The 27,519-nt window shown below is 43.6% G+C and overlaps 1 protein-coding gene across 2 annotated transcripts in view; it reads left to right on the top strand.

Annotated features, from left to right (window-relative positions):
• SPRED2 (sprouty related EVH1 domain containing 2) overlaps positions 1-27,519 on the top strand; it is a 124,325-nt gene that overhangs the window by 83,598 nt on the left and 13,208 nt on the right. For both annotated transcript variants that reach the window (XM_079109826.1, XM_079109827.1), the window contains 3 exons: positions 8,060-8,237; positions 16,636-16,804; positions 19,282-19,346. In XM_079109826.1, the coding sequence (XP_078965952.1) occupies positions 8,060-8,237; positions 16,636-16,804; positions 19,282-19,346 (412 nt within the window). The remainder of the gene's footprint in view (positions 1-8,059; positions 8,238-16,635; positions 16,805-19,281; positions 19,347-27,519) is intronic.

The following is a 27,519-nucleotide window of genomic DNA, read 5'->3' as shown; positions in this document are numbered from 1 at the left end:
TAGAAGTGTCAGTCAGCACTCTCATGCTGCATGGATATCAGAGGGTCCCTAATTGCCTGCTGGTATTTCCCCAGCGATTTCCTCCAAGGCCTCTTAAGTTTCTGTCAAGCCCCCATGTTTAACTTCCCCATGTCTTTGCTTCATTTCCTTTTCTTGGCCATTATGGGTCACAGGACACAGCAGAAAAGAAAGGAGAGACCAGACTGGTGACCAGCACACTGTCTGGTACCCCTGCCTAGGGACAGCCCAGCAGAGTCTCCATTCGTGTCCCAAGGATGCCTGGGGGCGGGGTCCATGGCTGTGAGAGAATGAACCAGAACATTCAGTGCACCTGCTGCCTGAAGGTGTCGGCAGCATCCAGAGATTGAAAAATAGGAATGTTTCAGCACATTATAATCTAAAGGAAAGTATTATAGAGGCACATAACCTGCTAAATTAGAACTATATCTTAAAACAAGATATTGGCATATAGTTTGAAGTCAGAATCACTTGTTTCTAAAACCAGAAGTCCCCAGCCATTGCAGATTTTTTAAAGGAATATTTTTATGGAAATCTCAGTAGAAAAATAAAAATAATGAGGCCCACACCTAATAAACTTTGACTTGCTAGGAATAATTCTCAAGACTAATCTATACATTGCTAAATTTAATAATCATTCGTATTTCCAATATCAATTATACTCCTGGTACAAAGGCCCTCTAATGTACATCAGAGAACAGTGTGTGGGTGAGGAGATTTACATGCTTCAGTGTAGCTAGGTAGCATCAATAGCATAGATGCTGGGTTTATCTGAGGCACATAAGGATGAGGGTAGACATGCCCGTAGCCTCCCCCTCCAAGGATAGGACTTGGACACAGAGGGCACTAGTGACCTTGTAGAATAGCAGAACTTCTGGCTTGTGGCATAAGACTGCAGTGGGGTTTCTAAAATGTTTTCAGTGGCTTCACTCACAGATTCTAAGCCCAATACAGAGTGAAGGAAGAAAATCTATTCAACACTCCCAAAGGGGCCCAGGATTCCAACAACATAAGCAGGTTCTTAGATAAAATGTAGGTCCCTAGTCATTGGAAAGCAAAAGACCACACATACACACACCTTTTAAGTATCATATCGTTTTGGAGTTTTATTCCTGAAAACTTACTCCATACCTTTAAAAAAATACCTAAATGGATTTTGAAGATAAAACACACCAAAGCCATCTTACAATGGGGTTACCCTGCGTGGGCAAGATCAGCTGCAGCATCTCAGAAACGCAGAGACACAGTGAAGTGGACTGATGGGCCTGCTTTCTTTCTTCCCTGTCTGGTCTTGTCTGGCATAGTGCTCTGGCACTGCGAGTTCAGACTACCTGCTCAGGTACGTGGGTTCTTTTACCAGCAGTTAGTGGAGTAGGGCTCTTTCAAAGATGGCTCTCCAGGTATATTTTGTGATTGATATCACTGACCTTAACTGTACGTGGGGAAGCTTTTTTCTTAAGTGCTCTTAGCCCACTTTTCAGCTTTCTAACTGTCACCGTGCACACCAATCCTCTTTATGAAGCAAATGTTTAATGTTCAGAAAGTGTCTTCTGCTTCCCCGTGCCTGCTCATCAGGGTCTGAGAAGAGGGCTGGCTTCTTCACCAAGCTCGTCACTGCCAGAAATGACATCTTTGCAAATAAGTCTTCTACTTATTAGTGAGCTTTTCCTAACCCTGTCCTGTAATGGCCTAACCAAACATATAAACAGTACACATTTTGCTAATTAATATAGACCTTATTTCCTGTAACATTAAGCACACAGAACATGTGTTCTGCCTTAAGTGGTTTGTGCAGAGCAGAAAATGTTACTGTCATCCACAAAACCACATTGTATATAACTTTCCTTGCCTATCAAGTTCAGAATATATAAATTTCTAAAACCAGAGCAATTCACTTTTTGAAAATTCTTATCTGACACAAAAATGAGTACCCACAAAAGTACCACCCAAACCTAACAGACCTTAACCTGTACCTTTGACTTCTTAACACATTTACTTATGCTGAAATAGTTTGTTGAACCATTTTATAGATCACCAGACACATTCACATCTGTATACATTTAACAAACATATAATACTATTTATATATATGTAATTCGATGTAATCTAAGAGCCTTCATAAATCTATAAGCACAAGGAGGACTAGGGCGTGGGGATGTGATTAAAATAAAGCTTGTGTGCCCAGCTCCCTGGAGAAGCTGGTTATATTTGGCTCAGCTGGCGTCTGGGAGTTGGGCTAGAGAGGCTGGGATCTCCAGCTAATCCCTCTCAAGGTCTGGTGAAGTGGAGAAGAGTGGAAAAGAGGCCAGAGGAAGTGAGTCTAATGTTTAGCATATTGGAGAGATAAAGGAACCGTGTAATCAGATAAGGACTGGTGATAAGGTGGGGGTCAGGAAGAATTTATGGGGCATATAAAAGTTCCAGTCTCCATTCCTGAAAGAGAAAAAAAAAAAACACTAGGGGAGGGGCAGGAGCAGAGGGCCAGCTCACAGATGGTCAAGGAGGTCCTCTCCTCCATAGGTGTGCCCGCCTGCAGTGTGCCATCAGCCCTGGTCTTTACGACGCTGACTTCTGCGAGATGCTGGAGGCCAGGTTCAGACGTTCCCCTGCTGTCTGTTCCTGACAGCATCCCTGGCTCTCCACTCTGACAGCTGAGAGGCCGGCAGTCTGTAAGCCCACTCAGTGGCCAGGGGACTGGGGTTTAAAGGACCTGTTTCTGCAATCAAAGCCAGCCTTTCAGCAAAAGTAATGATGGCTGCAACTTATCAAACTTCTCTGGCTCTGGCACTTGACCTTTCTCACTGCTTTTAACCAGCAGGGTGGATCTTGTCTTCATTTTGCAAAGGAAGAAACTGAAGCTCGAAAAGCAATTTCTTTAGCTACCCAGGAGGCAGGGCACAGCTGACCCGTCTGCTTCCTTTGTTTATTTCTGTAACGTGTCCTTCAAATTTGGAGAAAACTTATAACATACACGCAGAGATCTCTGAAAACTTCTACGTGGGGCTGCTGGTCTACTTCTGAAATTGTTCTTTCTTTGCCTTCCTCTCCTGCTGGAGGGTGTTACTTGCTTCTTTTTCATATTGAGTGACCAAACCACAAAAAAAAAAAAAAAAAAAAAAAAAAAGGGCCTGCATGTTGGGAACATAAAGCTTTCCCTTAAATGGAAAATTCTACTTCAGCCAGTTTATTCATAAACCAACCGAGGAATATGCTGTTGTTTGAGTGGTAGTCAAACACCATTGGCGATGACACTGGTCATTTGAGGCTGTTCTGGTCGGATTCAGGCCCGCCTCTGAGGCTCCCCAGGTCCTCGCAGGGCCACTGTACAGCAGTTGCCAATTTCAGCAGCGCGTGGTTGTTATTTTTGACAATGGTAGCGTGTTTTGAAAATGTTTCTAAAGCATCCCAGCGGCCTTTTCCTTGCACAGATTTAAAAAACGAAGTTGTCCTTACCCTTCCGGCCCATCCTCCAAATAAACCCCTGCATCTGTTTTAAACAGATGTTGTTTAATTCTTTCCAGAAAGTGTGGGGGGAGGTGGGAAGGGAGTTTTCCTCCCTTATACCTTTTGGTGGTAGAGTTCATTGTCCTTGCTCTCTGGGGTAGGGGTGAGGTGCCCGAGTAACGTCAGTGCTCCGTGGATGGGAAGCCGTTGGCCAGCTGCCATGCAGCTGGACCATGCAGACGGCCTCTTGGCTTTCAGTGCAACACCTCACCCACTGCCTTGTCTTAAATAACCAGATGCCGCCGTTAATGCTGGCTGTCAGGGCTATTGCCAGAGGAGACCAAAGGGGCTTCTTCCCACCTGCCCCAAACTGCCCACCTCCTCCTCACAGAGGTCTGTGCCCTGGGGAAGGCCCTGCTGGGAGGAGTCCGGGCAGGAAGGAGGATGCTGTAGAGCTCAGGCAAAGGCACAGTCAGCCTTTGTGGGCTGGAAGCAGAAGGGTGGGTTCTTTTTTTTTTTTTTTTTAATCTCTAATAAAAGTGTTATTTGGGGTAATAAGTGAGACTAACACAAGTAATGCAAACTTCTCTTTTTCACATTCGCTTAATCTTCTCAAAGGGAAAACAGCACCACTATAACACAAAAAGTAAAACCATGTTTTAACAGGAGGTGTGTAGAGTTTCAGTTCTTTCAGTTCATGTTGGTTATTTCCTGAGGAGATGAACGGATAGTAGGCTCATCAAAGATTTGAGAAAGTTGTGTTGTACACTGGAGAACCTAGGAACCCTTAGTTTTTCTGGAATCAAGTGGTAAAGAGACAAAAATGAATCTCCTCCAAAATTACTTATACGCAACTAATATAAACACATTATCAAATATTCTTATCTCTAGGATCTCAAGGTTTGTGCATGTGGACTCCTGAGATGAGTGGATCAGTGACAGATGTGCATGTGCAACCTGATTTTTGCATGTACTTCTACATGTGCAATTTGTGATTTTTATTCCATTTACCTGTTAATGAAAAGGAACTCTTTACCATTATCCCAACTAAACTACTATGGTTCATAAGCAAATGAGTTTTTTGTTTTTTTGTTGTGTTGTTTTTTTTTTTGGTTTTTGTGGTGCTGGGGATTGAACCCAGGGCCTTGTGCTTGTGAGGCAAGCACTCTACCAACTGAGCTATCTCCCCAGCCCAGCAAATGAGTTTCGAACACTATTTTTACAAGGATTCTGTTAGCTGCAAATATATTTCTTAAAATCAGTTTTATGTGCGTATGACCCATTCGTTTCACAATCTATTAACATATCTGATGTCATTCTAGGCTCCAGGGATATTACAGTGAACAAAAGGGCAAAGTCCTTGCTCTTAGGAAGTTCACATCCTAGTAGGCAAATAGATATAGGCCAAGCAGGGTGAGATGATTTGAGAGGTACAGGGTGCTTCTTTGTGTAGAATGGACAGGGAACTCTTCTCTAGTGAAATCGTTTCCAGCAGAGAACTGAATCTTGTAAGGGAGTGAGCCTCGTTGGTGTATGGGGTAAGGGTGGGAATGCTGTTTTGGTTTGGTTTGGGGTTTTTTATAGTACTGGGAATTAAACCCAGGGGTGCTCTACCACTGAGCTAATCCCCAGCCCTTTTTATTTTGAGACAGAGCCTCATTTAGTTGTCCAGACTGGCCTTGTACTTTCGATCCTCCTACCTCAGCCTCCCAAGTCTCTGAGATTACGGGTGTGCATCACTGTGCCCAGCAGGAATGAGGTTTTAAGAAGACGGAATAAATAGCAAGTGCAGAGGCCCTGAGGCATGAGTGTGACCAGTGGGACTGAAGGAAAATAAGCATTTTGGCTTTTCTCAATATGATGTAGGAAGCTGCTGGAGGATTTGAACAGAGTCATAATCTAACCTGTTTTCTGGGAAAGTCAAGCAAACAGGGAAGAAAGGATTCTAATTAGGAAGCAGTTGTGATAATCTCAGTGGAAAGTGATGGCAGGCATGTTGGGCAGTGTTGATGGGGGTGGTAAAAAGTGGCTTCTAGATAGAATTTGATGGGAAAACCAGAAGAGTGGGAACATATTAGGATCAAGAGTTCAGTCTGATACATATTGATTGCAATGCCTGTGAAACACCCAAGCAGAGAACTCATAACTCACATAAGAGAACTCACTCCAGAAGACACCTGGATGGAAATGTGAATGCCCAGAGCAGGTAACTGGAGGAGAGGGCCTCAGCCTGCTCCAGGGGTGGTTTAGGCAGAGTTGCAGGAGGACAGGCACAGAGTACTGGTACCAGGCAGGCAGCATGATGGGTGCAAGGGCAGGGTCTCTTCTGACTGCATCTGGCTTCTCAGTGAAACAGGCAAGCTCTTCCGTAATCCAAGAGCCTGGAAAAGAGGCCGGGTAAAATAGTCTTCTTAGAGACAGCAGACTGTGTAGCAGGGTGCCAGGTCCCTCCGGAGCCACTTGAGATAAACAGTCATGACTTGAAAACAGGGCCTGTGAGCAAGTAGAGTGGGCTTTCCCCCCTCACATGTTCAGCAGTGTGGGTTGGAGCGTGGAGTAGGGAGATGGGGGATTTAGCAGGTCCGGCTCTAATGAAAGCACAGGCGTTAAGGTTACGTGCTGAGGCGAGTCATGGCTGATCGTGGAGCTGAAGTTGGGTAGAGAATCAAAGTGAGAACCTGAGGCGCGTTGGGCAGGATAAAGGGCCTCCAAGGTGATGGTAAGAGCAGACTGTGATGCCAGATGGTTATTGGAGTCTGGAGGGAGCTAGAGAGTAAGGGGGTGATCGTTGGAAAGTGGTGTGCTTAAAATTGAGGCATGAAGGTGGTGCAGATGCTGGTGGTAAAATTGAGAGTTGACCTGAGCGTGGGTCGCTGTGGCTGGGTACCTGACAGAGGTATCGGAGGGAGAGAATCCCAGAAGCTAAGAGGCCAAGGAGTTGGAAGGATGCTCAGAATCAATAATGAAACGACCAAGAATTGCGGCAGGATCTTGGGAGGGAAGTGGAAGGACAGTGAGCCTGGTTCCAACCTCTCCAAGGGCTGAGAGTTAAGAGCTGAGGCCGAGACCCAGAGCTGCAGGTAGAAAAAGAGCATGGTCAGGTGTGTGAGCTGCACAGGTACTGGAGGGGAGGGCGAAGAGCCTGCAGCGGGCTCAGTCTCTGCCTCACATCTAGGCTCGGTGGAGCCATGCTAAAGAGAGCAGCCTGAGAGAATGGGCGACAGAAGGTTAACAAAGCGAGAGGAATGTTCATGAAGTGCCCAGAGTAGTCACATTCACAGGAACACCAAGTACAGATGATGGTTGCTGGGGGCTGGGTGTGGAGGGAGGAGAGGATGGGGAGTGAGTGTTTTCACAGGTACAGAGTTTGGGTTTGGGATAATGAAAAAGCTCTGGAGATGGATGGTGGTGTTGGTTGCCCAAGGATGCAAATGCAGTTAATGCCTCCGAACCACATTAAAATAGAAAATTTTGTACATTAGATACATTGTACACACTTTTTTAAAAACCATAGGAGAGGATGAGGAAAGCAAGGGCTGTTGGACCTTCTGGTCTGTGGACTCGGTGGAGGAGGGGCAGCTGGTTCACAAGGGAGGCTGAGCCTTGGGGGGTCATGGAAAATCCCAGTGACTTGTCTTTGGGGTGAGGAGGTGAGCAGGAATGTGTAGCAGCAGGACCATCTCTGTGTGTCCTGCAGATTGTGGGAACCAGGCTCTTTCTGGGGCAGGGGCAGCCTTCCCTGGGGCCCAGGGCACAAGAGGATTCTCTGTTACTCTGCATCTTTGTTTCCTTAGAATCCAGCATAGCATGTGGCATACATAAGATATGAATATATGTTCCAATGAGTACAAAATGAATTCTGTCCAAACAAAGAAAACGCCAAGTGAGAATTTAATGGCCGTGCTGAAAATCCAAATAAAATTCCCCAAAAAGTGATGAAGAATGAAAAGAAACTGGAATTGGTCTCTGAAGGAGAAAGGATTGTTGGCAAATGTGCAAAAGAACTTATTGCAAAATCGAAGTTTTAGAATGGCAAAAATAAAACCATAAATAAGAGCCTACAAATGTGTAAAGTGTTACTTGAATTAAAATGTTTCCCCACCTATATAAATGATTCCATGCAGAATTTGTGATTTGGAAGTGGATTATCTTATTTTTGTGCTAAGTAAGAAAATTATTAGTTTCATAAAGTTAATAAGACTTGTTGTTCATTATAAAATAAGTTTACAATGAATATCCTCTTAAGTTATAGGTTTGTCTTTTCAACTTATAGATAGATACCAAATTATAGATCCGCTCATTTATTGTTAATATTTAACACCCGAAACTGGAGAATGAGATGCCTTGCTTACATCAAAGACTCACAGGTAGTTTTTAATGATTAGATGTCTTTTTTTAAAAGGTACTTCCTTGTTGTTGATGTGTTTTGTTTTTTCCCTAAAAAATCTTGAGATGGGCTGCCTCTCAAGATTATTTCCAGGCACAGATTTTCTGTTGAGTCCAGAGAAGTGCTGGCTGGTGGTCATCTTGCATTGTGAAACATATTCTGCAGCTACCAAACCATTGTCATGCCCCGTTCTTCTTGTTGTCGTTTTAGTGACAGCTATATTGTGCGTGTCAAGGCTGTGGTTATGACCAGAGATGACTCCAGCGGGGGATGGTTCCCACAGGAAGGAGGCGGGATCAGTCGCGTCGGGGTCTGTAAGGTCATGCACCCCGAAGGCAATGGACGAAGCGGCTTTCTCATCCATGGTGAACGACAGAAAGACAAACTGGTAATGGCAGACATGCAACTTGTGGGTTAAATTAGCAATGACTGATTTCTTTTCATTACATCGTAGCCCTCTTCACTAGCTATTTTTAATTTTTTTTCTCTGACTTCAAACTCTTGCAAAACCTTCAAAAGTTAGAATTCTGGATCTGGTGCCAAATTTTAAAACATAACCCTCCCTTTTTTAGTGAAGTCTCTTGTCCACCTACCATGTCATGTAACTCAGATTATACTGAACCTTGAAGCCAGAGTTTTCAAAATGTTTATTCACAGAGCTCACCATTGAATTTAGAAGGTGGAAATTTTACTTGAGAATGCAAAGGCAGAGAGAAAATGTCATCTGACATTTGGCTTCTTCTAAATAAGTATTAATCTAAAAGATACCATAGCTTTTATTTCATAAGTGATGAATAAAGCTTGTTTGGAAAAGAAGTAACAGAAAAGTAGTGGTTTCACACTACTACATAATTATTCTATAAATAATTATGCATGCTCATAAAAAAATACCTGGAAGAGGGATCACTACCTCCGGAGAATGGAGGATTGGTCGTTCATAACGTAGTGTCATGAAGAAGCTGGGCTGACCAGATCTGTTATGACAGAGTCTACAACAGGAAGGAAAATAGAATGTCCAGTCTATTTTCAGTTAATGGCCCTAAACATGGAAGACTACTCTTATCTGTATCTGTTCATGGTGTGTATATTCAGAAACCAACAGATGATTCAGAAATGTGCAGGATTGTACAGGAACTCACAGGGAATGCAGACTGTGCAAGAATATGTCGGTGTTACATTTGAGACCCTTTATAGCAGCATCTGTTGAGTCTCCTGTGTTAAGTGTACAAATTTAATCTTCTTTTGCAGCCACTTCTTAGAGTTTAAAAAAGTTACACAGTAGATAAACAATTTGTAAATGTTACATGTGAATTAACAGAAATGCCATTATCACACTTGATTCATTTCTGAAAATTGGAAGGGAGAATACAGCTAATTTTAAGAAGAATCTACTTAGGAAATTCCCTGCATAGTAGTCAGATGACAAAAACATTTATGAGATTTTGGGAATAAAGGCAATATAGTCACATTACCAACAAAAGTGATAAAACTGTCATTTATCTAGTTTACCATGTGCTAAGGATTACCATGTTAATCCTTTGGTTAGGTTGTTCCATTGTATGCTTACAACAACCATTATAATTATTTATAATCATTTATGTGTCTCATTTATTTTGCCCAGACATTCGCATAATCAATATTTGGAGCTAGGTACAGTGATGCATGCTCATAATGCCAGTGACTTCAGGAGGCTGGGGCAGGAGGATCAGAAGTTCAAGGCAAACCTGGGCATCTTGGACTGACTCAAAATTAATTTTTTTAAGGGCTGGAAATGTAGTGCAGAGGTCGAATTCTTCTGGGTTTAATTCCAGTACCACAAAAAGGAAATTTGGGGGATTGAAGGTGTATAACTCAGTAGTAGGGTGCTTTTTGTCTGCACAAGACAATTGGTTTGTTCTCTAGAACCACCAAAAAATAAAAGTAGGCAGGCAGTAAATTTTCCATGTTGTTGATATTGGTGTGACATTCTGTTACTTACTTGGCCATCCTCCTTAGTGTTGAATATTAAAGTTCTCTCCCCTCTGCCCACTCTGAAGAGACACCTACCTGCATTTTCCATATTTACTACTTGGGGGGGGGGTAATTTGGAGAAGTCAATTTATATGTATAGGGGGCTACTGCTAGCATATGAGAATTTCCTTTAACACAGTAAAGGTCATGTATTTTAAATCCTTACCAGTTTGACAGAATAGCAGTGGTATCCTTGGTACTTAATGATCTCAAATGATTTTCTCTTTGTTTCACAGTCGTGACTGTGAATTATCATTAATGTCCTTTGCATACTTTCCTATCAGGGTCTTACTTTTCTCCTTGATATATATAACTCTCTTGTATAATAAAGATATTAATCTTCATCTGCCATACTTGCTGCAAATATATTTTTATAATCTGTTGCTTGGTTATTTTAGTTGGTGTTCTTTTCCTACAAAATTTTGATAGAAAAAGTTTTTTCACTCACCCCCTTTTTATTTTTAATTATTCTGTGTTAACAAATTAGCTTATGTGGCAGGAGCTCTTGCTTAATATGCACAAGGTCCTGGGTTGGATCTCCAGCATCAGGGTGTGGTGGGGGGAACCTACTTGTGTAAAGGGTTAATAAGATTTAGGGCTATTTTTCATGGAATTTCTATGGTTTGTCATAGAGTATTTCAACCTAAATAGCCATTTAGATTGTCTAGCCCAGCCCCTTAATTTTACAAATGCATTTATGAACTTGTGTCTTACCTGTGACTTGTACATAAGAATCACAAGTTTTTATTATTCCTTCAAGGCTCTTGCTATACATGGCATCATTAAACCCCTGCCACATTCCAAAAGAAGATATCGCAGTGGGGAACTTAGTGCCCCAAGATGTGGTCCCCTTCCCGGGTTGAGGGCATGCATTCAGTGTCTGGGCTGCCACTGGAACCGTTTCTTTGTCAAAGCCTAGCGGGGCAGTTCCAGTCCTCCGTCCCCCCTGGACGTGAAGATCAGCTTCTGTCTTGTTGCGGTTGCGCGGGATCGTGCTGTCCTAAATGTCAGTGGCGCTCCCTCTGCCATCGTGCTTCCCCATCTCTCCATCCCTCTCCTTGGCAGTGAGTGACGGCACTTCCAGGCTCTTACTGTCCACTCGCACACACCTGTGTACATACACACCCCACACCCGTGTGCTCCGTTGCACTCTTAGCTTCCCAGCTCTCGGCTTGCCCATTGCACACTCGGCATTCTGGATCCCTGCCCCCACAGCACATGCACACCCCTCAGAGACCCAGTGACCTCTCCCTCGGCCCCCCGTGCTTCTGCAGAGCAGTGTTTCTGCCCAGTGGTGGTGGACATAGGCCCCCAGGGAGCTCTGCTGTACGAGATGGAACGGTGAGAGAGGTGGAGGCCATTGTTGGGACTCGGAGGGTGGATGGATCAGAATTCCCAGTATCCCGGCTGGGCCATGAAGTGCTCTTCCTGATGGAAACAGTGTTGGGAATGGTTGCTCCAGTGTTGTCCAGTTTTAGGTTTCATTGCATTGGAGAGGGTTTTTGTTGTTGTTGGTTTTAGTTACATATCGGGGCTTGTGAGCTTAATTGTCATTGTTTCTGTGGGAAACCGACTGTTCCAGACACCCATTCACAAATAGTTATCCAGATAATTTTTGTAAGCTGAGGACAAGCAAGTTTTCTTGAGAAATTTCATAAGTAGACCTTTTCAACTTGAATATTACTTTAGATGAATTAGAGGAGTTTACTCCTTAAATCCTTTGAGAAACCACTTTATAAAGACAGATCACAAAATACAGAGTCGATCCTTCCAAAGACGGCCATATATAGGTTAGTGAGCATTATCACATAATGTTTTGTTGAAATTTGAGCCAGCAAAACTTGAAAGACAATTTGGCAGGTTTTTGTTTTGTTTTTTTGTTTTTTTGTTTTTTTTTTAAACATATACATTCATACTAGGGATTGAACTCAGGGGCACTTTACCACTAAACTACACCCCCAGTCCTTCTTTTTATTTTGAGATAGTATCTCACTAGGTTGCTGAGGCTGGCCTTGCATTTGGAATCCTGCCTCAGTCTCCTGGGATTATTAGGTGTGTGCCAACACACCTATTTGGGATTTTAATTTTAAACCTATATAACTTTTTATCTAGCAATTCATATCTAAAAATGATCCTACAGAAAAATAGATTTGTGCAATAGTTCTTAAGCTTTGTTGATCTCAGAATCCATATGTACTTTAAAAATTGGGGGCTGAGGCTATGACTCAGTAGTAGAGGACTTGCCTTGCATATGCGGGGCACTGGGTTCAATACTCAGCACCACATATAAGTAAAGATTGGGCTGGGGATATAACTCAGTTGATGGAGTACCTGCGTCAATATGCACACAGCCCTGGGTTCAATCCCCATCACCATAAATAAGTAAGTAAATAAATAAATAGTGTCCATCTACAACTAAAAAATTTTTTTAAAAATTTATAGCAATCCCCCCAAAATTCTTTGTTTTGGCTAGCTATAGCTATTAATCTTTACTGAATTAGAAAAACTGAAAGAATTTTAAGCTCTCAAATAACATTAATATGTTACTTTTTTCTGACAAATACTGATATAGCTATTTTTCAGAATAGTAATTCATGAGAAGAATGCGATTGCTTTACATTTTTGGAAATCTCTTTAGTGTCTGGCTGATAAAGAGCTGAGTTCTGTTATCCACTCCTGCTTTTTAATCGGTCGTAATATGTCATTTTGATAAAGTATATGACAATATATGCTAGAAAAGGGAGTAATATTTGATAGTCCTTTCAGATAACTATAGATATTTTTCTTTGATATTACATCAAAACTCAACCAGTAGCAGTTTCTTAAGTGTGGAATCTGGAACCATTGATACGAACTTTTCATTAAAATCTATTGGTTTTGCCAAGCATGATGGCGCATGCCTGTAATCCCAGTCGTTCAGGGGCCGAGGCAGGAGGATCACAAGTTCAAAGCCAGCCTCAGCAACTTAGAGAGACCCTATCTCAAAGTAAAATATTTTTGAAAGGGCTGGAGATGTGGTTCAGTGATTAAGCACCCCAGAGTTCAATCCCCGATACATTCCCTCAAAAAATCCATTCATTTATTTTTCACTCTGAGTGGATTTTTTACTTATGCCTGATTTGGTAACATGATGTATTAGTCATCTGGAAAATAATGGTTTACTGAGTTAAGCAGAACTTCCAAATGTTGACACATTTTATCCTACAATATCGAAAAAATTACATTTCTTAATATCACCAGTGATCTTATTAGAACACTATTTAAGATTGGGAAGCTGTCCAAAATTCTAATTTTCACTTAGAATTTCAAATTTTATTATTGGCAACAAATACCTTCAGTTTTCCTTGAAGTGACAAACTCTTTTTGTTCATTTTCAAGAAAATGTCTGCCAGATTCCCAAGTATGATTAACTATGATTGGTCTGTCATTCTTTGAATAAAAACGGAAGTTCAAGCAATAAGCAGTTAGTTCAGCTTGCAACGAAAACAGTCACATAAGTACTTGAGACGGTTATCCATAAGCAGCAGAAGAGAAAAGGCAAGTATAAATACTCTCCTTTTCCAACTGTGCATATGTGCAAAGCTGGGTTTTCTTATTCTTAAACCACAGCAGCACATTATAGCAGGTGGAATGCAGAAGCCAATGTGAGAATCCAGTTGTATGTCCTTCCCATTTCATCATGAAATAAAAGCATATGTACACAAAGGTCAGGGTGTAGTGAAATAACTTTTGCTGCTTCATTAAGGACATTCTTAAGCAAAACTGGCATTTCTTACTTAGACCATATGATGATGATGGAGAAATCTGATGGCTTTGGTACAATTGGGTGCTACCATGCTACCTTGATTCATGCAGCTGCCCAGCAGTGACACCCCCCATTCCTTTTTCACCAAGAACAGAAATGTTAACACAGTGAAAAAGGCAAAAAATGTCTTCTTATGAAGTTAAAGATAGTTTTCCCATGTTGGATAGAGTCTGCAGACGGGGGACGCTCCCAAGGACCCGCAAACCTAACTTTGAAAACTTAACGTATAAGAACGTAGATTGCAGTGTTGTCTTTTTTAAAAATGACCACTTGCAAATTACCAAAATGTTCACTCTTATGGCTAATGGCTGGAAAAAATCTCATACAAACACACCAAGGAATACCACATAGCCATTGGAGAGAACCATTATTACCTTCCTATGTCGCTAAGACCCGTTGTTTTTATTGTTTGGGGGTTTTTTGGTGCTGTGGATTGAACCCAGGGGATTGAGCATGCTAATAAGCACACGTGATACTATCACTGAGCTACAGCTCCAGCCCCCATATTTTTAAGGAAAATGAAAAGCAAGTTACAGGACAGTTTATAGGTACAGCTGCATTTAAACACACACAAACTGTTGTGTGTATCTGAAGAAGAGAGCAAGGGAGCTAGGTGTTGCCCACCATAATGGCAATGGGTGACGCTGAAATAGAGAGGCCTGAGGGTGAGGCAGGAGGAAAGCAGAGGTTAAACTACTTTACCTCTTTACAGTGTCTGTTTCTTGTGTCAGTGTTTTTAAAGCCTCCAACAGGAATATAATCATTTTGGGGCTGGGTTTGTGGCTCAGTGGCAAAATGCTTGCTTAGCATGTATGTGGCACTGGGTTCAATTTTCAGCACCACATATAAATAAATGATAATAATTAAAAACAGTCCATTGACAACTAAAAAAAATACTTAAAAGAAAAAAAGAGCTGGGGATGTGGCTCGGTGGCTAAGTGCCCCTGAGTTCAACCTCTGTACCCCCCCCCCCCAAAATCGCTTTTTTCCCCCATGCCTGTCCTTTAAAAAGCCTTTTTCAAGTTTTATGTTAATGCCTAATTGTGTGTATATCAAAGCTTTGACAGAGGGTTTATATCTGTGGTAAAGATGAAAGCATCTGAACTTTTTTCATTTTTGTTGTTAAACTTAGATACATAATGATGTTAATTTGCTTAAGAGGACATCAAGAGATGGGATCTGATTTCTCTGTCTCCGAATTTAAGGAACAAGCTTGTTTTAACTGAAATTTTCTATGAAAATATACATTTGGAATAATGTTAGTATCAACCAAATACTAATTTTTTTCACTCTAGAAATATGGAAAAACAGTCTGTGTTTTTTACAAAACGTTTATTTTGAGACTTTCAATTGAGACTATTAAATTCTAAAATAGATAACATTTGTTAGTTAAAGCCTTGGTTATTTGGATTTCCTCAATTTGGAATGGGGCTGGGCTGACATTTAATCATTGCCCTATTCTTAGGGGGAAATAGCCATAATAAGCAGTTTAATCATAAATAGAATCATGTGAGTGGACTGTTGTCCTTTTTCAATACAATGTTGTAAAGTCAACTGCTTTGGACCACTATGTAATATACCAAATTGAATATTATTTTTATTTACCAACTTTGGGAATGTTTATTAGGCAGCATTTAATTTCTTTTTGCTTTGAGGTATTCTTTGAAATTTATACCCATTTGAAGACATTGCTTATTTAAATTTACACGAATTTGAACAGGCTTTTTACTTTGACCCTTCATTTAGTCTAAATTAACAAGATCACATTGTATTAACTGCAGAACTTTTCCAGAGCAAGATTGAGGCTATTAAAACTCAGCAGAATCATTATGATGTTTATAGTGAAAGAATAAATATTGTAAAATGTTTGGTTTTTTTCCTGAATAAAGAATGGAGTTTATAGTCACGTGATTGCAGTACTTCTTGTATTCTATAATATTAAACAAACTCTGGTATCTTTGCAGCACTGTGCTAGACACAGAGGGTATTACTTTATAATACATCTTGACATCTATTAGGGGAACAAGATTAATGGGTGTGAGGCTGTTAGAATGATATGAAATTAGATACCCAATGGTGGAGACAAGAAGAAGGATGAGGGAAGGCTACGGCCAGATGTGAGGTACTCTGAGGAATGAGTGTGGCCCTGTTAAGTTTCTCATTTATTCAGTGTTTTCAGAGCATGTTCCTGTCTCACTGATAACTTTGATGTTATTTCCATCTTAGAAATAAAAAGATGGAGGGACTTGATCTAGAGAGAAAAAGATCAGTCAAGGTTATAACTCAGCAAAAGCCAGTTCTAAAACTACATTGTTAAAAATGTGGAGCTTGTGCTAGTAATCCAGATGTAAAGTTAGCAATCCCAGATCAGGGTGGTAGCAGCTGAAATGGGGTTGATAGAAAAGATATTGGAGGAGAAGTGAAGTGGACTTGGTGATTAATCATATAGGGGACAAGAGAAAGCAGAGGAGGCAGAGATGACCACAGAGAGTATGAGCAGAGAAGGGTTGGCATTGCCAGATGGAGGGAAGTTGGAAGGAAACCCATGGCAGAAATTTCAGAATGACTAATTTTCAGCTTGTTGAATTTAAGAATCATGGGAGCCACCAAATAAGATGGTGGAGGGCAGACTGAGAGCCATCAGTACAAAGGCCACAGCATGGGGCAGATCAAAGACCTGGGCCTCAGCTTGGTGCTCCATGGTCAGGGCAGGGGGAGAAGAATCTGTGAGATGGAGAACAACATGGTGAAAGGACAGGAGGGCTCACAAGAGCCCAGGGGCAGGGACCACAAAGATGAGGTGGTCAATAGGAAGCAGAGGACTCTTTCCTCGTAGAAAGATGTCCAGTGCAGGCAGAGGTGGCAGGTTTATATTAGTTAGCACTGGCAGGGGTTCCCAGTGAGACTGATGCAACCAGACACCATCATGGCTGCTCCACAAGTAACCAGGCTGTGTGTTTCAATCCCTCAGGTGGTGTTGGAGTGCTATGTAAGGAAGGACTTGGTCTACACCAAAGCCAATCCAACGTTTCATCATTGGAAGGTCGATAATAGGAAGTTTGGACTTACCTTCCAAAGCCCTGCTGATGCGCGAGCCTTTGACAGGGGAGTGAGGAAAGCAATCGAAGACCTCATAGAAGGTATCGAACTTGTCACCGTACCCTTAGTGGGTCTATGGGAATTTTCCAGATTCTTTGTAATTCCAATGGCCTGCCATCATATATTTATAGTATCTTTGCAGGAGGGATTGGGGCCCAGTGGATGCCAAAGCTTTTAGAACTTCCAAGGAGAGTGAAGTAACAGTGCAGGGGAAAGGAGATGGATTTCAGAGTAGGGAGTGATCCTGATTGGTTTTTAGACTGTGCCCTGGGCACTCCAGATTTCCACGTAGATGAATTTTGGACTTGATTTTTTTTTTTCTTCTTCGTCTCGTGCTGACTACTGAAAAGACTTTGGTCTGGTCTATCTTGGCTCAGAGGTAGAGAGTGGATTCTGGTGCACCAAGATTGCCCCAGGTCTGTCCACTGTTCCAGAATCAAAACCTGGAGTATACAGTGGCCATTGGAAATGAAAGGGAACTGTCACTCCCTGGGTGCTGGTTTGGTGTAGGCCATTCTCTGGGTGAGTAGTAGGCATTGTTACATCTGGTCCTGGTCCAGGAGGGCCTTGGGCCATCAGCTCTCATGGTGACCATGACTACAGTCCCCAGGTGCAGATGGACAAATTTCTGCACTTCAACACATTCAGTTATCACCTCAGAGGATTAAAGGTACCACGGCCAGAGCCCTGTGAAGAAAGAAATAACAAGCAACACGGGTTAATACCAAATTCAGAACTAGGGGAATCGAATCACAAAAGAACATATATTTTGCTTGCTTAAGAAATGGAACTGTTCCAAAGTTATCGATTGTGAATGGGGGGAGAAAAGCAAGTCTTAGAAGTCATTTAACTTCGTAGTCAACAGCTAAGACAATTCTAGCTAGAACATGAATCAATTAATGAAAACCAGCAGATGGCCAAAAAGAGATTAAAAACCAGGGTCACAGCGCAAGTGCCAGATATTTTTAGGTGTTGATATTAAACATAGTTTTTCAATGTTTGCAGAGAATCGGCTCCTGTAGTATTGGTTGGAGTTTGCACTGCATCCATGTACTTTCATCACTGGCGTTACATATAAGATTTGATTGTCCCGCTTGACATTTTTTTCTCTATGCACACACTACCTAGCTGTTCTTTCTTAAACTAGAACTTTAAAGACTAAGTCATTCCATGATGGAATAAGCTGTGTTTCTGACAGAAGCCTTAATTTTGACCTGGAAAAGCAAAGGAAACTCATGTGCCCATTGCCTGGATATCTGCCAAGAGCATGGCTCCCAGATTTGGGATTTCAGAGGACAGTCTCTGAATTTGGACCTGGAGGAGCAAGCATTGGAGCTCTGTAATCAGAACTTCCGCATTGGGAGATGAAGAGGCTTACCAAAGCCAAATCCTGTTTCCACAGGTCTGACTTGCAGGGAGACTCAGTTCAGTGCTTTTCCCCCTGCACAGCTGGGACCCCAAGATCACTACAGAGACTGGACTTACTCTGTGCCCCTCAGAGAAATGGGCAGGTTCTCCTTTTCCCCCATTGTGCTTCTCTGTGTATTCTTTAGTGGCCAGTGCAGAAGTTTGAGAGATTAACTGAGAACAATAGTACACAAAACCAATTTAAGGAGCATCCTGGCAAGAAGCAGTTAAAAGAATAAATTAAAAGCTGTTAATTCAGCGAGGCATTGTGACGCATACCTATAATCCCAGTGACTTGGGAGGAGGACTGAAAGTTAGATCAGCCTCAGCAACTTAAGTGAGACCCTGTCTCAAAATAAAAACGACTGGGTATGTGGCTTAATGGTAAAGCATCCCAGGGTTCAATCCTCAGTAGAACCAAAAGGGGCGGAGGCATGGGGCATTAATTCCCCAGTAATTTGTTTCTGTTAGTGATTCACGGACAAAAAGGATGGAGTATACTACAGAGACACTGCCACATCAATGTTTATAGCAGTTTAATTCACAATAGCTAAGCTATGGAACCAACCTAGGTGCCCTTGAACAGATGAATGGATAGAGAAAATGTGGGTTACACACACAATGGATATTACTCAGCCATAAAAAAGGATGAAATGCAGTAAATGGAAGGATCTGGAGACTATCATGCTGAGAGAAATAAGCCAATCCCCAAAAAACCAAAAGCCAAGTGTTCTCTCTGCTATGCGGGTGCTAACACACAGTAAGGTGGGGAGGGAAGAATAGAAGTTCAGTGGATTAGACAAAGGGAAGGGAGGGGAGGTGGGAAAAGGAAAGACTGTGAAATGAATGGGACATCACTTTCCTACGTTCATATATGAAGACATGACCAGTGAAACTCCACATCGTGCACAACCACAAGAATGGGAAGTCATACTCCATGTGTATATAATATGTCAAAATACACCCTGTCGCCTAGATCTAAAAAGAACAAATTAAAAAAATGAACAAAAAGGATGGAATGTGGTTTTATTAGTCTACTCTTTTTAAGTGATTAGATGCAGCTTATATACTCTGTGGAAACACATTTTTATTACATTTTTCTCTCTTTCAGGCTCTACAACATCATCTTCCACTATCCATAATGAAGCCGAGCTTGGTGATGATGACGTTTTCACAGTAAGTTCCCTTTGTCCTTTTCTGTCCACGTTAGTTGATGACTAAGGACAGAAAGCTTCTGTCATTGCACGAGACACCTTGCACTGTGGCATTAGCTGTCGCTGCCTGGATGCCGTCAGGAATCTGTCTTGCATCCGTTTTCTGTGCACTGGGTTTGCCCCTGTTGCTCACATGCAGCAGTACTGTCTGCCACCCAGCACAGCAGTGACAACTCTCCTGAATCCAAATCCTCTTACATCTTCTCTGAAATCTAGAGTGACCATCTGCTTTGGTGTGCCAGGACAGTCCTGGTCTTAGCACCCAAAGTCTCTAGTCCTGAGGAACACTCGGTTCAGGAAAACCAGGACAATTGGTCCCCCTGCCTGGAATCTTCTGTTAACATCCCCCTGGCTTGGAGAGGAAGAGCCTGAGGTAACCCTTCCGTTGGGTACTTTGCATCAGATGAGAAAGGCCTGGAGGCTGAGCCGAGGGCAGGCCAAGGTGCTCAGGGAGGAAAGGGCTCAGACGTTGTGACACAGCTTGACTCAATGAGATGTAACTGAAGACGAAATGATTTCTCAGCTTGCTTCTTCATTTAAAGCCTGTGCTTCTAGAAGTTGATTAACAAGTAGTTCATTGCCTGCCTACTGTGAGCTTAGAAAAGTGAATGACTTTGGGGCAGCAGTTTTGTGACCCAGGACACTCACATCAACAGATACCTAAAGAACAACGTAATGAATACCTGTGTGCCCTGTACCTAGATTCAGCAGTTGTAAATTCTGGCACGTTTGCTCGATCTGTCCCAATATGTGTAATTACACATGTACATGTGCACGTGAGCCCCTGTGCACACATTTTTTTTGCTACACCTTTCAGTTCGTTTTGCTTGTGAACCTAAAACTAATCCCCCAAAAAAGTCTAATAAAGATGTTTTTTAAAACAATAAGGCATTTCCCTATAATATAATGCGATTGCAACACCATTACTATTCCTAAAGAAAGTTATTAGGAATTTCATAACATCATCTAATATCTACTTCATAGTTACCCAGTTCTTTTGTAAACTGTTCTTTGGTTCATATTTTTAAGTATTGGGAGCGACCTCTTGAACTTTTTTCCCAGGTCACTCATAGTTTGTAGCTAGAGAAATGAAAGACGCTGCTTGGGGACTGCAGTGGTGCCTAAGCCAAGGTTCCAGGGCCACTGGAGGTAACGGGGTGGTCTGCAGAGATGGGCTAGACCCACGTGAGGCCTGGAGACTGGAGGCTGGACTGAACCTCCGTGGCATTTGAAGTTCTGGAAAAGGCTTGACCATAGGGAGCCAGAGGGGCAGAGGCAGAAGCAGGGGTGTGGGTGGTGAGTTGCCTGAGCTTCGCGCATCCCAGCCTGACGTGAACAGAGCGTGCGTGGGGGTTTCAGGAAGTGAACTCCGTTGTCCTTCCTTGGAGCGCATGGTGTGATGTGGCTCTGAGCAGGCTTCCTCTAGTGCTCCGAGCAGATCCTCTCAACAGTTGGCATGTTGCTTACATCTGTTCTTTTGTCACGTTTCGGGAGACAAACAACAGCAGGCGGGTTAAAAGGTGGCTTCCTGTGCTCCAGAGCAAAACTGTCCTTCGCAGCTGCTTCCCAGCTACCTGCCAGAAGTGATTTATGGAATCGAGAGAGGGTGAGAGGGAAAGGAATGATGGAAGCCAGAATCTGTCCTGGTCTTGTCCTTCAATCCACAGGGGATTCACATAACACAGAATGCCTGGAAAAAAAGGGTTAGAAACAGCCCTGCGCCTCCAGATGTTTGGAAACTCACTGGAGAAGGAGCGCTACTTAATGAAGTGCCTTGCACGTAGTCCCTGATGTCAAGGGTCAGTGGCCCTCCATCCATTTGTTTACAAACAAGGACCTACTTATAATGGTACCTCTCTTCCCCAGGAAAAGCTCTGTCTTTAGGCTGTGGATTTTTACAAATACACCCTAGGAAAAATGGGGTGGGGAGGTGCCTACATGCCAGGTTTTCGTTTGTTCAGAGTTCCCCGTCTCCAAACTTTCTGTCCCAAAACAGTAAATAAGTGTGAATCCTAGAGCCAAGGAAACTAGCAACTGCTTTATCTCCTGTGTAGTCTACAGTTTCCCAAGTTTTGTTGTGTCCTGAAACTTAATAATTGGAAGACAGATGTTTGGAACTTGGAACTCATTTATCAGAGTATAAATAGTGGTTAGACCCTGCTACAGCTTACGATGGGCCAGGATTGTAGTCATTTTCCAAGAGAACAGCATGTGAATGGGAAACCTTTAGAGTTGTCACTTGGGGAACCAGGAATATCACTGGAGCCAGGGGGGTTTCTGTTTCAGGAGATTCCTTGGGACCAGGAGGAAAACAGGCTACCGTGGACAGTGTGTGGATGCAGGAGCAGCAGCATTCCCTAACATTCTACTCTGGGGAATGCCATGGTTTGGGCATGGTGTGTCCCCCAGGGGCTGTGTGTGGAGCTCAGTCCCCAGTGTGTGATGTTTGTAAACAGCGGAACCTGGTGGGAGGTGTTTAGGTCATTGTGGGCACTGAGTTCAGCTTGGCTCCTGCAGGACCCCTGGATATTTTTGAGAGCGAGTTGGTATAAAGGAGTAAGCCTGGCCCTCCCCAGCCTTTCTGCCGCCCCCTTCTGCCGTGTGAGCTCACTCTGGCACGTGCTCTCACTGGTTTTCATATGTGTGTATTTTTAGTTGTAGGTGGGCACAATACTGTTTTTTATTTATCTTTATGTGGTGCTGAGGATGGAACAGCTCACACATGCTGGGCAAGTGCTCTGCCACTGAGCCACAACCCCAGTCCTCTCCCACCACTTTTGAAATGCCATCTGCAGTGGTGCCCTCACCAGAGCCAAGCTGATTCTGGTGCTGTGCTCTTGATCCTCCAGAATTGTAAGCTAAATCAACCTCTTTTCTTTATAAAGTAGTCAGCCTCAGGTGTTCGTTTTTAGTAATGGCAAACAGACTAACACAGGGAATAAACCTCCAGCAAGGGGATAGCCACTTTGTCCCCCGATGAGGTGGTTGTATGGTGGGTGCTCACAAAGTGAGCTATTTGTGCTTGCGCCTTCCCAGCTCTTAGAGTTAGTCCCAAACCAGCTTGTCCTCCTCGCTTCTAAGGATAGGAAAATAAGTTGCATTCTTAAAGGAAAATGCCCAGCCCGGGCACTTTGTGGCCAGCTCCAGCAGCATTTCCTCTGCGGGCCAGATTATAAGCAGGTCATTTGTCGTTGAGTCTGTAAGCTGGTGAAACCTCGCTCTGTAGGTGTTCAGTGAATGGGGAATCTGAACCCCGGATGTAGTGTATCATTATCCTAAGTTTTCATGTCTTATTCATTTGCTTTATTGTTATCCTCAAGGATTGTTTAGAGTAGGTGACTTTGAGGGCTGCTCTGTAGGTTCATGTTGTGATTTGGACTGTTTTCTGCCTGTCTGGTTGGGATCCGAGCCCCCAGGCAGCACTGGTGCTCACCACAAGCTTGGCCTGCTCAGGCTTCTGTCCTCCCAGCTCCTTTCTCCCTTGGGGCACAGTCCTTTCATAGCCCCCCCTGGGGGCCTCAGTTATAATGATGGGTCCAGCTGAGCACAAACACCTAGGTAGCAAGGGTCTCCAGCATTATGTGTGAATACAGGAGGGATCCCACTATCCAAGTCATTTGGTACCAATTTGTAAGATGAATAATGTAAAGAATATAAAACAAAGTGGCTAGCATTCTGTGACAGGGGAGGTTTTTGTTTTGTTTTTTTTTTTTTTGTTTGTTTGTTTTCCCCCCCTCACTTCAGAGCTAGGAAACTTGAGAGACAGAGTCTAAAGCCCCAGAGCTGGTGCCCTCTGTTGTCCTTTGGTAACTGGAAACCTAGCATGCCTGGAGAGGGCCCAGGTAGGCTTGGGCCACCAACACGTAGCTCTGTAGATGAGCTAAGCTGGTTTGGTCCCCAACCTAGAACTGACTTCCAGACGCCTGTAGTTGAGGACGGTTTGGGGCTGGCAAAGAAGAGGGTTGTTGAAGATGGAGGTAGAGAGAGAAAGCGGGCTGTAGAGAACTGGAGACACTCTGAATTTGGTGGCCATCTTTATTTTCAAGATCCTTGTCGCTAAGGTCTGGTCCATTAAAATCTGGTGCTTTATTTATTGCTGCAGAATCTTAAAATCATTTTTAAATGTTACCAGCATCTTCATAGAGAGACAAGGATAATTTTGAAATGCTCTGGGGAGGATGCAGCTGCAGTGCATGCATAATTCCAGAGAGGCTAATCCAGAATCAAGTCAGCTGTCCTTGTGCCGAGTGGCTGGACTCTGGCTCTCCAGCTGGGGATTAGGGAAATAGTTGCTTCACAGGAAGATTCTTGGGGGTGTATAGTCAAGGCTTCATCTTCCATAATAAGAAGTCCTTAAATAATTGCTAAATCTGAAAGGCAGGAAATAGCAGTACAACCATGGCATTTTAAAAATGAAGACAAATGCCAAAAGAAAGGGCCACAAGGATCGAAAGTAAATGGGAATGGGAAGCTGAGATGGAGAGGCGTCGGCTGAGGGGTTGCCGTGTGGTTTATTAAGCTCCAAACTGTAGATGTGTTCTTGTTGGTTTGTTTTTGGCTTTGTTTTTTAAGAAGGGAAGGAAGATTTGAGGGGGTTTTCTCTAGGGGGGCAGGGGAAAAGGCAGAATGGAGAGACTCACCTGAGTCACAGCACCCTGATGCCCGCCCCCATCTCAGGGTTCAGAGAGACCCAGCAGAGGGTGGGTTCTGTGACTCCGGCACTTTCTAGTGGCTCTCGCTGTTCTCCCTGCCCACTGTTAGGAAGCAGTGCCCTCGTGCCCATCCGCTCCACCCCCTGCGAATGCAGAGATCCTCTGGTACTCTCATCCTTAAATAAAATGGCCCGGTGTCACTGGGCAGGGTGGTGCGCACCCGTAATCCCAGCGACTTGGGAGTCTGAGGCAGGAGGGTCACAAGGTCCAGGCCAGCCTCAGCAACTTAGCAAAACTCTGTCTTAAAATTTAAAAAGTAGCAAGGGCTGGGGATAGAGCTCAGTGATAGAGCACCCCTGGTTCAATCCCCAGTACTACCAGGAAAAAAGAAAAGAAATCCTGTAATCAGCATATATCCTTCCCGTGTACTTTAACCATCTCTAGGTTATTTGTAATACTTAGCACAATGTAAATGCTATGTAAATATTCATACTACATTGTTTAGGGAATAAGGACAAAAAATGATGTCTCTACACATTCAATATAGAGGCCCTTTTTCTCCTAATTATTTTTGATCTGCGATTGGTTGGATCCATGGATGTGGAACCCATAGACACAGTGGGTCAGGTGAATGGTCACCAGGTACATAATGGCACATTAAAGGTAGACTCACTGGCAGGAGCCAGCTGGAAATGTTTGCTTGCTGGGAGGCAAGGAGCGCTGTAGCCATGCCAAGGCCTTGGAATTGTACGAGTTGGGGTCAGAAAGGATGGCAGGTTCAGCTGCTCCAGGCTCCGTCCTTCTGGCACATGGAGTAGGATGTCCCCCATTTTACAGAGTTGCACAAGCAGCCAGGAGTCGGGGGTGACTGGCCTAAGGTCACACAGCTGGCTCTTGGTGAGGGAGCCACCAACACCACCCACCAACTTCCTTGATCAAATAATTACCTGTAAGATATTTCAGCTGTTCCATTTCTAAAACAACAACCATATGCAAGAGTTATATTAGAGAGTCTCCTGGACCCAGGTCAGAAAGGGGACAGATAAGACATAAACATGTGCTCTGTCAGCCTGTTCCAGTGATGGACCCATTGCAGTGAATATTTTACTCCCAAGGTCCCCAACATGGCTGCTCCAGGCTTGACCACAGGAAGGCCTGCCATCTGGAAGAGTTTTAGGTTTTTCTCCTCTAGGTTTTCACCAGCGAAGTACTTTGTTGCTGCATTTGGGCAGCCTTCTCAGCCAGAATTTCTCATCGAGCCCTAGAGCCATGCAGCATCCACCGCATGTAATAAATTCGCTCTTCTCCTGTGTGCTTAAAATGATCCCAACTGTGATTCATCCTTTGCAAAAAGGAGAAGAGTCCTTCATCTGGTTTTGTGTGAGGCTTCATGCTCTCTCAGGACCAGCTGGAAAGGGCTGTACTGGGGTTATTTTTGGTGTTTTATCATACCTTATTTTTTCCTGTCGGCAGTTCTTTCATACAGGAAAAATGCCCTGTCTCTGCAGTAGCATCAGCTTCTGGTCATGTTTTTGCCTAGACTGGAAAACTTGGTCCTTCCTCATGCCCTACGCTTGAACCTCTGATATCCTGTTTATTACATTTTATAAAGCATTATTATAACTTTCTGCCTATTCAGAGCGGTTGTCCCTAATGACATCTCAGAGTCCTCATGTCCACCCCAGGTGTTCTCGAAAGCACACGGTTAAAAACTAAAGCACTGCCAGGTCACTCACCTGTATTCCCGGCACCTCAGGAGGCTGAGGCAGGCGGATCACAGCTTGAGGCCAGCAACTGGAGACCCTGCCTCCAAGAGGAAAAAGATCCAGAGAGTGTTGGGAAGTCATTTGTTTTATCCTAAGTGGGCTTTTGTCCTAATATGTGCAAGTGGTGCTTATTTCCATCCTTTATTCAGGGGAGACAGTGAACTGGGTTTTATAATCTTCCAGGTGTCCCTTACAGAAGGGCAGGAGAGCACATTTTCTTTTTTCTTTTTTTGTTTTCCTTTGGTACCAGGGATTGAACCCAGGAGCACTCAGCCACTGGGCCACTACTTTGTATTTTCTTTAGAGACAGGGTCTCACTGAGTAGCTTAGCAGCTCGCTGTTGCTGAGGCTGGCTTTGAACTCATGACCCTCCTGCCTTAGCTTCCCAAGCCACTGGGATTACAGGCATGCGCCACCGCGCCTGGCCACATTTTGCTTTTTCTTAAGTGTTTTTCTACCTACTTCACCCCCAGCAGACATTAAAGCAAAAGGCAAATCTGCCCTTTGGGTAACAAATGAAGTTCTTTTATGGTTTTTCTAAGAAGGGTAGTTTTTCTAAAGGTGAAGTGGGGGGCAGTTCCAGAGTGTGGACTCAGGGGAGTGGCCTGTACTCAGCTTGGTTCTGCCCTTAGTTAACTGTGACCACCGGCCCTTTGGACTTGAAACCTTTTCAGAGGAACGTACTCCTTTCTAGTGCCTACTTGCTGGCCCCAGGGATGTGGAGTGCTCTGTGCCTGGCCGGCACTGCAGTACGTGACAGTCCCTGCGGCTGGCCTGTGGGGCACCTATCGACACCTCCATCTTGACAGAGAGTCAGCGAAGCAGCCTGTGCTCAGTTCCACACTGTGCTCACCTGGAGTGCAAACCCCAAACCTGCTGGCTGCCTGCCAGGGAAGTTTAAGAGAAGGAAGTTTGTTTTTGTTTTGGGGAGAGAAAAAAATGTGTATATTATCACATTTATAATTCAGCGTAGTTTTTGGGTTCATTTTGACAAAACCGTACATGCAGGGAACTTCATGTCAGTCCTCGCTCCCCTCCCCTCCTCTCCTCCTCCTCCCTGGTCTCCTTCCTCCGCTCTACCACATTGCTTCCTTGTACGTATACATAAAGTGGCCATTCCCTTTGGTAACTTTAGTTATGAATATAACCTGAGTTCGTTAAATTCATCCCGTACTTCTTCCCCTTTTCCTTCCTTCCTCCCCACTCCTCTTCTCTTTCTTCTACTCCACTGGTTTTTCCCTGCATCTTTATGATCTCTGATCCCCTCCCCAGCCACTGAGAAGGAAGCAGTTATTCAATAAGTCTCAGAAAATTCTCCATGCCAATGTGCCATGTCCCTTTAATGGCAGAAGAGCTGCCTGCATGAGGGCTTTCCAGCTTGTCCACTGCCACAGCCCCGTCTCCTCCGGTGAGGTCCCTGGTCCCCCTCGGCATACCTGAAAGCTCCTGTCTCGTTTTCAAAGATCAGTTGATCAAAGTGGTTTCTGTTCTTTACCTTTGGAATTAAGGGTTTAGGTCCAGAGTATGGGGGAAAGGAGAGCAGTAAGTAAAAGAGAAAATACTTTGAAAATATAAATAACTTCTCCAGAGTGTCGCTAGTGAAACTGACCTTCAGTGGGTTGTTAAGAGAGGCAAAAATAGGGGACTAGGGTAGAGCACATCCCCTGGGGCACAAGGCCCCAGGTTCCACTGCTGGAAATGAGAAGGAGACGTTTCA

Source organism: Sciurus vulgaris, assembly GCF_902686455.1.
Source record: "Sciurus vulgaris genome assembly, chromosome: 14".
Lineage (NCBI taxonomy): Eukaryota > Metazoa > Chordata > Mammalia > Rodentia > Sciuridae > Sciurus > Sciurus vulgaris.
This window is presented reverse-complemented; position numbering and strand designations above follow the sequence as displayed.